Below are 9,999 nucleotides of genomic sequence, written 5' to 3'. Positions count from 1 at the left end.
TTTGGCAAATTTTTCATCTCTGCAAGCCACATACTCAGCTCTGCTGCTCATCCCACAAATGCATGTTCCTTACAAACGTGGCACCATTTAAAAGGGAAATAAACAGGCTTTCCAATGGTATAAGATTTATTGCCAAGAAGCATTGTTACAACAAAGAAATAATCTACCAAACACAAATTTCCTTACTTTTTGCATTTTCTTATGTTTATTTATCAGGCTACTACCCATTTTATCCACAAAGCTTTAGTCCAAGTAATCAATTCAATCTTCAGGGAAACATTTCCCACCTTCATTGCCTCGAAATTCTGGGCAACAGAGTCTGAGTCGGTGCTGTAGAAACATCACTCAAAAGAACATTTTGCTGGCAGGAAACTCAAAAGTAGTGCGGATAAAGGTCAAGTAATGCAACACTGGTGGTTGCTACACCTCTGACTTTCTAACGATGATCACAACTAGGGCTGCTACTAACGATTATTATCATTATTATTATTGCCATTATAGATCAGTTGACCAGTTCCCCAGTTAATAGTTTGGGCCACAAATTGCAAAACTATGAACAGAAAATAATTAAAAAAAGAAAGCAAAAAAAACAGCAATGTGTCCAAAACCCCAAAGATATTAAGTTTGATAGGCTAAAACAACCAGCCAATATTTACATTTGAGAGGCTGGATCCTGTAAATTGTTGCCTGTTTTGTTTAAAAAAAAAAAAAAGAAAAAAAAAGACTGAAACCACTAATAGATCTATTAAATAGCTGCCGATAAATTTTCTGTAGAGCAACAAATCAATCGACTAATCAATGTGGCTATAATTACAACATTCATCTGATGACAAGAAATATAACGCAATGATACAAGTTTTATATTAAGTTAACTATCTTCAATTAAAAGACATGCTGTATATTTCGAGGCAGACAAAGAATGACCATCATTTATTTTTTTATGGAAAACATCTTTAATGGATTTTTTAAGTAATGTTGTGTCAAGTGAGTACATATAGATACAAATGTTTAACCCTAGCTGTGGAGGTACAGATATTTTTAGGAACCAGTAGAGTGCCTGTATAAAAAACACCCATCACATGGTAGTGTGTCTTCTCAAGGCTGGAGACAGGGCTAATCTGACATTAGGCCTTGTGCTGCAGTGAGTAAATTTAGTCCAAAAATCAATGCAAGTCGGGGACTGCAAATCCACAAAAGACACACTGTAGATACAGACACACAGACGTAAATCAATAACAAACTTGTGTGTCTGGACACCTCTTTTTTTTCTGTGGTGGTTATTTTATCTCTACTTGTAGAACTCATGCTCCTGCTCGTCCTTTTTGATGACGGTCTTGTAAGCTTTTTCAAAGTCTTTAGCCAGGACGATATACCTGTTCTCACGCACTGCCAACATGCCGGCCTGAGACAAAAATAAACAGAAGGAAGATATCAAAACAAGCCACATTTTAATATGTATATATTTAAATGTCTTATGAACAAAGTAAAAGATTATTTTTCTATTAGTTCTCACTTAACACTGCTCTAAGGAAAAAAAAAAAACAGATAGTAAATAGTAAGTAAAGCTCCAGCTCACCTCCTGGCAGATGGAGTTGATATCAGCTCCAGAGATCTTGTCTGGTCTGGCCACATCTGTACATCAGTTAAGGACAACTGAACAACACAGTTATGCTACAATACAAGCAAAACATCAAAGTATCCAAACTGTGTTTAGACATAAAGGAATGACGCATTGTAAATGGCATATATAGTGAGCAGCAGACTTGAACCTTTAGTTTTTCATTTTGTCACAAATGCTTTAGGGGGCAAAAAATCCCCATTAAAAATTAAAAAAAACCCTGTTTTACACACATAAACATGCTGTTATGGAACTAAAAGGATACAGTCCTCCAGGTCCACCTCCTCAGAGAGGTTCATTTTACTGGTGATGGTGGAGAAAATGAGACGTTTCTGCCTGCGGTCGGGCAGAGGGAACTCAATCTTTCTGTCCAGACGACCAGGACGTAGCAGGGCCGGGTCCAACGTGTCAGCTCTGTTGGTGGCCATTATCACCTGAGGGGGGGTTCAAATGTCAATAGAGGATACATGAGCATGATGATAATTTGTAGATACAAGATGATATAGGGTGCATTCAGTTCCACATATAATGTCACTGAGATGAGACAAATGAGCTGAACTAAGACCAAATGGGTCGATGGTATCTACAACAGGAGATTGCCAATCCTTTGTAACTGGTAACCTCAAAGATGGAAGGAGAAAACGTTGATCAATTGGTGTTTATTTCATTTAAAACTAACATTTTAGGTCCCCCACAACAATGCTGATCAACTGAAAAAGGTAAAATAAAGATCAGTGCCCTTTTAATTGCTTGTACTACGCATTTTCATTGGTATTTAACAAGTAGAAACTGTCTAGAAACATGACTCAACAGGAGAAAAGATTTGCAGATATTGAACTGCAACTTAAATATACAAAATATACAAAATTCCACCATCCTCTTTATATACAGAAGACTTTCTTTGTTTGAGCAGTAATGTATCTGTAAATAGCTTATGGGCAGAATGACAGAAAATAAACTTTTTGGGTGTTTTCTAAGTTGAATGAATTGACACATGGCATGGTGAATGAATGGATGATAGAGATAGGCGGAGGTTTGGTTTGACTCAAACGGTGCTTCATCACTGGCACCACAAGTCAGCACATCCAAAGATGGCGCAGTCACAAGGGAATAGTTAAGAGCTTTCTCAGATGGGGGGACTTGGCTCACCTTGACATTGACGTTCTGGTCAAAGCCGTCCATTTGATTAAGCAGCTCGAGTAAGATTCTCTGCACCTCCCTATCAGCTGTAGAAGAAAACAAGGTCAGAGGCAAATTTTTACTATGATGTAAATGCATTTATAAGGATGTAAACATGAATACACAAACATCTTAAAAAAAAAGAAATCCCTGACACTTTCTCAGAACTTGAACTCCAATGAAGTCCACTGGTCATCTTATATGACACTAAACAGAATTATGAGTTGGATTTGTATACTCTAATTCTACATGTGAGCTACATATGTTCATACCTCCGGTCTGTGCATCAAAACGCTTAGTAGCGATGGCATCAATCTCGTCAATGAAGATGATGGCGGGGGCATTTTCCTTCGCCAGCCGGAAGACGTCACGCACCATACGAGGGCCTTCACCCAAGTACTTCTGAACAAACTCAGAGCCCACCACACGGATGAACGCCGCTGGAGACGGAGAATGATCAAGAACCCATAACTAAAATACAGTATCTACTATAGATATCACATGTAGTTAGTAGCTGTTGGTGCTTCAGTCTAATTTGGTATAAAACAGGAAGATACTGAGGATGTAATTATTGTGCAGTGACAAACACATACGTGTCTCTGATATGGTGGACTTACCTGTAGTGTGGTGTGCCACAGCCTTGGCCAACATGGTCTTGCCACAACCTGGAGGTCCGTACATAAGAACACCTCTGGGTGGGTCAATGCCAATCTGAGATAGAAAATAGACTAGAATGAATATGACTGATTGACAACTTAGTCCTGTCTCCATCTCCAGTTTATGTGGTTATGCGAGTTGTTTTCTATAAAAAGTCATAAAAGTTATTTAACATCTAGCAAAGGGTTCCTGCTTTTCTGACTGAGCAAATCCCTCGCAAGGAGTATAAAGTCCATGAATAATCCATGCTGAAACGTCATTTTTCTGTTGAATATCTGACTAGGCATAAGAATATCTGACCTGTTTGTAGAGCTCAAAGTGTGTGAGTGGTAGCTCCACTGCTTCTCTGACTTCCTGCTTCTGGATGTCCATACCGCCAATGTCAGCATACATCACATCAGGCTTTTGGTCTGGGAGCAGAAACACGGTAAAAAGGCAAGTTATTCCAGCTCTGCTGTTCAAACACAACAAACTTTATACAAAGCCAACCAGTTTCAGATAATGGGATCTATGCATTTTTAATGGATAGAATTAATGGCATATGGGTTTGGATTTGATTGTTTGATGGTTAAAAATATGAATACAATAATCTGTGACACTAATGGGAAAATAGTAGTCTCCATACATGATCATGGTCACGCTCAGGGGGTCTGTGGTGTTAAGGAGCTTTGTCATCAGCACTTAAGCATGTCTACAAACTGTGTGGCCTGAAATCCTCTGGGAGAGCGTGGTGGAGTGTTTACCTGATGTCAGCATCATGATGCTACTGTCAGCTTCAGGAGGGAGCACATCTACAAGGGCGTTGCTGTGCTTGTGCAAGGCCACTGAGGCGTTGGGCTTCAGCAGCTCTCTGTCGATGGTGCTCAGGATGCGCACATAGTAGTTGGATCCTGAAAGGGGAACAATGGTGAATAAAAGAAGAACAAACTCATTACACATTTAAATTTACACATACTTCACACTGAATAATTTACATTTGATGGCATACAGTACATCTCTTCCAGGTTCTCTCAAACAACACTGAAAGCCTGAACATGATAAACCATTCCAATATACAGACTATATGCATCATCTGCCATTTCATTCACTTTTAATTCTCAGCTTCATTTGCAGTCAATATTTTTGTGTTTTTGATACTTACTATAGTGTTTTCCAAGCATTTAATTATTCTTGGGTGCAGGAAACACCCCCTTATTATTTAACTTGACATCCACTTCTACATGGTTCAGTAAATTAATGACATCAAGCTGTGGCTCCCACAACAAAATGAGAAAATAAACAACAGGAAACAACAGACTCTACAGGCAGAATTAACATCTCCCCTGCTATCCACCCAAAACTCTGAGTACCAGTCCAACCCAGTTACAAATCTACCATGTCTTTAACTGCTATGACTTTAAAAGCAGTGCATTTTGGTCATGAAGCAGCTATGCCTGCTGTTGAGATTTTCTCTATCTGAAATTTCCCAGTGAAGGTCTTTTCACACGTTGGCTATTTGCGCACTATTTATGAGCACAGTTGCTGTGAAGAATGTACGCACTACAAGGGCGATCACTGTGCATGTTCTAGAAAAGCAAACTGGATGCTTGTTAAGTGTATTGTATCCCCATCCTTGGTCCTATTTTCACTAAGTTGTCACACACACACACACACACACACAATTGTATTTTTCTGATTTTTTCTTGTTGTTCTTCCAGATACAACAAACAAAAGAACTTCTCCTCTTGTTGTCGTGAAGTTGCCACCTTGTTTTCTAGTGTGCATGTGTGAAATGTGTCTACATATGCAGAGCCCAATTGTAGTATGTATTGAAGCGGTGCACATCCGGATGTCTGCAGCTGTCCGCATATGCAGCAACTATGAATTGACCATTAATACCTTTTGGGCCTGGGATGACTCAAGAGTCAGGTCCCATTTGAGGTTCAGCTTCAATTCAATCTGTTCAGGCTTGTGTCTGTGTGTTTTCTAAAACATAGGGTCCATCTTCAGCTTCTGTAAAATAGTCACAGGTCCTTTTTGGGTCAGGCATACATTTTTGGACTGAGACCTCTAGTGAAAATTCAAAGTCCTTCAACTCTAAGATATCCTGTCACCTTTCCTGTTGGAGAAACGTGAAATGCAGTTGGTAGTCAGTGGGACTGTGAGCAGGGTCAAAAAAAGATTATGATCCATATTTTTACTATTTAAAAATTGACGTTTTACATAGTCTTTTCCAGTCTGTAACAGTGTTTTATATACCCATTATTCTTTTAACAGTACCTGTGGTAGAGCCAACAATGGCCGTGTTCTGGTCAACAGCTTCTAGGAACTGGCCAATGACAAGTGGGATACTCTGTATCCTCTTCACCTCTTCCTGGGCATGAAGGAACTCTTTCTTCAGATTCTTCTGTTCATCTTTAATGTACTCCTCCTGCACTTCCAGGAACTCCAGCTCCTGCTGCAGCTTCTGCAACCACACCAAAAAAAGGAGAGGAAGAGAGAAATATGAAAGGCTGCTAGAGATGAAAGCACTGTTAACTATGCTTGCTGGAGGTCATACGAACAACTTCCCTTGTGGTGGGTGGTGTGTGAATGTAGAGAGATGAAGAATTACTGACAGGACAAAAATTTAATAAACAAACATTTTTAAACCCGTTTTGAAAGAAATCAAGAAAGAGATACTAGTGGCATTGATTGATTCCAGTATCTGAAATGAAAAGGATCTAAAATGTAATATTTCCAAACATAACATTTACACCAGACCCATTTATACGTATAATATACAGTTATGTTTGCTAAAAGATAAGTCATCATAAGCAATTTATATTAGTCTATCTAACAGTTACATCAAAAGGTTAATTTCAGAAATGTTTATCATTTTCAATGTGACAAGAAGTTGGTGTGTAAGAAAAGCTTTGTCAGTGGACCTTGTAAATACAATCTGGTCAAAATTTACCAGTCTTTCTTCTTTCACTTTAGCTTGATAAAAGACCATATTCCCATTTTGTTTCATCTGTTATATAAAATACTATATTATACTATTTGATCTGCTGAAAATAATCCTACATGAGAGGCTATTCATACCAGGCTACTGTCATTTTAATTTCTGTCCTATTTTATTCCATTTTGAAAGCCGTTGTAACCATCATAAATTCAAGCGAAATCCCTGCCTCTATTTTTTGTGAAGAAACAAACAACAAACCAACCAGGGATGTGCCAGTACAAAACGTTCATGCTACAATTATCGTAGTCAAAAATATAAGAATAATCAGTACAATCACGATAATCATTTAAGTTTCCTGAAATCCTACTATTAGTGTTAACATAAAGTTTAATTACACCATGATCGCCTTGGATTGTATTCACTAAACAGTGGTCTCTGCATGTTGCAGCTTTGTTGGACTCGTAAGAAAAACCATCAATCAATAACAGTTTAAAATGTAAACAAAAGTAGGTTGACTGGAAATCACTTTACATACATCTGTGTCTCTTATATGCACCCATTCAGATTTTGAAAAATTCATGATTTCTTCTTAATGAAATTGATCGATTGATTTCTGCAGTGGAAGAACTTTGTAGTAAGTGTTATTTGCTGGGTGTTAACAGTTAAATTCATTTTTTTAAAAAGGCAGAGAAATTTTTTGGCACTGACCATTAGTGTTAACTGCCACACTACACACCACCTCACTACTAACAAACACCAGCAGAGCTAAAGCTAACCAGTCAGGAAGAACATGATGTGTGTGATTTTGACATAGGAAGTTTGTCAGTCAAGTTAAATGCAGCTCTCTCTATCAATGAATGTGGCAATTAAACACTGAAAGGTTGACAGCTAATATTAATATAGAAAGCCCCAATCACAGTAGCTAGAGCTTGACAGAAAGGAGCCTAGTTCTCTGTGCTGTGGTTATCCGGTCTCTGTGTGACCAGTAGAAAGCTCCTTCCTTGTGGCTAAACAAAATAAAAAGGGTAATGAAGGCAGGACAACTGCTCTGTGTTCATGGTGTTCTCTGAAAACAACAATAATGACGGTAATGAAAATGATTGGCAATATTGATATTGTCAGAATGTTTCACAGCAGTATATCATAAAACAGTATACCAGTAAATCTCTAAAAGCAAATAAAGTTGCTTTTGAAGCCTACAATGGATGACTTTGTCATTCTTAGAAGATAGGGTTTGGGTAGATTATTTGCTATTAATACTAATGTGGGAGAAGGTTTCTGACCTTGTATCTGCTGTAAAGGTCCTCCAGATCTTCTGGTTCTGGTGCCAGGAAGGACAGACCTGTCTGAGGTCTGGAGCTCAATATTGCCGGCATGTCGTCCTGTGAACAACATGAAAAAAAGAAAAAGGCCTTTATTACAAGCAAACTAATGGGTAAAGCAATTTCTCAACAGGCGTATCCAACATTTCACCTATATGAACAGAAAATATATATGATGCAGGCTATTTTCAGCTCAGGCACAGAGGACGGCAAATATCTACCTTTACAGAAACACACAGATAAACAATAACGGTGAGCTCGGCTACAGTCACCTCACAAAAAGAGCCGACTAACGTTAGCTAATCTAGCCTTAGCTCGTTAACAACTAACTTAACGTTAGCCAACTTTGACAGCTCGAAAATGCAATAATTCTCTCTTCAATTTCTGTTTTCGTTTATGTAAGCAACGAACGCATCCCCCAAATGATCGATATTTGGTGGATATATTTTCATAAATCCCTCATCTACTTTAAAACAAATCTCACTTCTTGAGCTATGCCAACATCGTGCTAATGCTAGCAGCTAACTTGCATGACATAGCAACTGCACTGAGCAGAGAATGAATTGGCAGGTTTACATTTCGACAGTGTTAACGAGCTAACAAATGCTAAAAGACTACATCAAACACCTGTGTACAGCAACGCTCAAAACCTTGTATTCATAAATGCCTACCACAGAAACTCAGTCAATTTTAACAGCAACACAGGAAATAATCTCACTAATTCATACCGGACTCTTTTCAACAGCTACGATGTCCTCCATGTTGATTTTGCCAACCGATTGACGTTCTGGCGTAATACGTCAGCAGAAGGGTGTATGGGTAATGGAGTTCATAGCTGGGAATAGGTTTTCAATTGTCATAGGCTTCATTATGAAGGCAGGTTAATTATTTATTGTGCATAATTTATGGTTTGAAAATCAGTAATACTTCTAAGTCACAAAACAAAATATATACTTTACATTGCTTCATGATAGCAATCAATCGCATACTGTCTGACAAAATTAGCATAAGTTGTACAGTGGTGGAAATTTACTTAAGTACTGTACTTAAGTACAGTTTTGAGGAACTTGCACTTTACTTGAGTATTTCCATTTGATGCTACTTTATACTTCCAATCCACCACATTTCAGAGGGAAATATTGTACTTTCTACTCCACTACATTTATTTCACAGTTTTAGTTACTTTTCTTTTCTTTTTTTTTTAAGTTATATTTCTTATTATTTTCTTATTTAGTGACTATATTTTAAAATACAACACATTTGTTAAAGATGAAACCAGTGGTTTCCAACCTTTTGGCTTTTGACATCTTACAAAAAGCAGTGTGTAGTCGGGGTCACATTTCAGATGTCTATGAGTTGTTAACAGCTCCACCAAATAGTGATTTTTCCCTGTAAACTTCTCACATGGTTTAATTTCAATAAATGTTCAAATGATCCAATATTTTACCAAAAATCAGAGGGACCAAAACCACTACTTTTACTTAAATACATTAACTACATTTTGCTGCTAATATTTATGTACTTTTACTTAAGTAGGACTTTTTTTTACATTGCTGTATTAGTACTTTTAATTAAGCATAGGAAGTGAGTACTTCCTCCACCACTGAAGCTGCTTATGTGACTGTTGTTGTAGGCTGAATTGTTGAGTATGGCAAAGCCCAGCTAAGACAGTTTCTCTTTTGTGACTTCTACATTTTCCTGTATTTTAAAAAACATAAATGTAATAAAATAAATGATAAACATTAGAGCAAATGGCATAAGGTTTTTTATGGATTGAATGAAAATAGACAGTTGTTTTTACACCACTTTACCACAAACAGATGAAACACAGTCCCTGGTTGCCCTCAGTGTGCAAGTGGGTGTTCAGAAAGTTGCCATGTTTATATATCCTGTTACAGAGCGGGTGGTCTTCACACCTCTGCAGTGTGTGAGAAAACACATTACACACACCAAAATGGTTTCCTTTCCGTTTTGAATAAAAAACCCATGATAAATTAAATAAATACATTTTAAAGATACATACTACCAAGATGACTGCACTACAACTATGTTTTTCCTCTTGTGTGGGAAGACACGTGGAAAATTCCCACCACTGTCTGTCAGCAATGCATCAGTCTATACATCTTTATCTGGTGGGATAGGGTGTCAATACATCAGTACATGGTCTAGTCATCTATTAGTCACCCGTGTTGGCAGTTGAAAAACCACGCACTGCATGCTAGACAACATTAAAAGTAAATTGCTTGAGCTTGAAAGTTCATTATCGACCTTGAAATAGCAGCAGACAAAACAATATTTAC

At 37.8% G+C, this 9,999-nt stretch overlaps 1 protein-coding gene across 2 annotated transcripts; it reads right to left on the bottom strand.

Moving 5' to 3' along the window:
- Positions 1-929: 929 nt before the first annotated feature.
- Positions 930-8,524, bottom strand: psmc4 (proteasome 26S subunit, ATPase 4). Of its 2 annotated transcripts, none has more exons than XM_042425083.1 (11): positions 8,428-8,524; positions 7,661-7,759; positions 5,714-5,900; positions 4,198-4,344; positions 3,755-3,864; positions 3,415-3,508; positions 3,070-3,237; positions 2,768-2,844; positions 1,884-2,052; positions 1,577-1,632; positions 930-1,402 (listed from the first exon to the last, which is right to left on the bottom strand). In XM_042425083.1, exons 1-11 carry the CDS (start codon positions 8,458-8,460, stop codon positions 1,289-1,291), a joined length of 1,254 nt encoding a protein of 417 aa, XP_042281017.1. In that variant the 5' UTR covers positions 8,461-8,524; the 3' UTR covers positions 930-1,288. The 2 variants fall into 2 exon arrangements, with proteins under 2 accessions (XP_042281017.1, XP_042281018.1); XM_042425084.1 differs by having other exon boundaries at positions 8,371-8,456.
- Positions 8,525-9,999: the final 1,475 nt, after the last annotated feature.

The sequence above is a fragment of the Thunnus maccoyii genome, chromosome 10, assembly GCF_910596095.1.
Source record: "Thunnus maccoyii chromosome 10, fThuMac1.1, whole genome shotgun sequence".
Lineage (NCBI taxonomy): Eukaryota > Metazoa > Chordata > Actinopteri > Scombriformes > Scombridae > Thunnus > Thunnus maccoyii.
The sequence above is the reverse complement of the archived record's forward strand: the minus strand, read 5'-3'. Positions and strand labels throughout refer to the sequence as shown.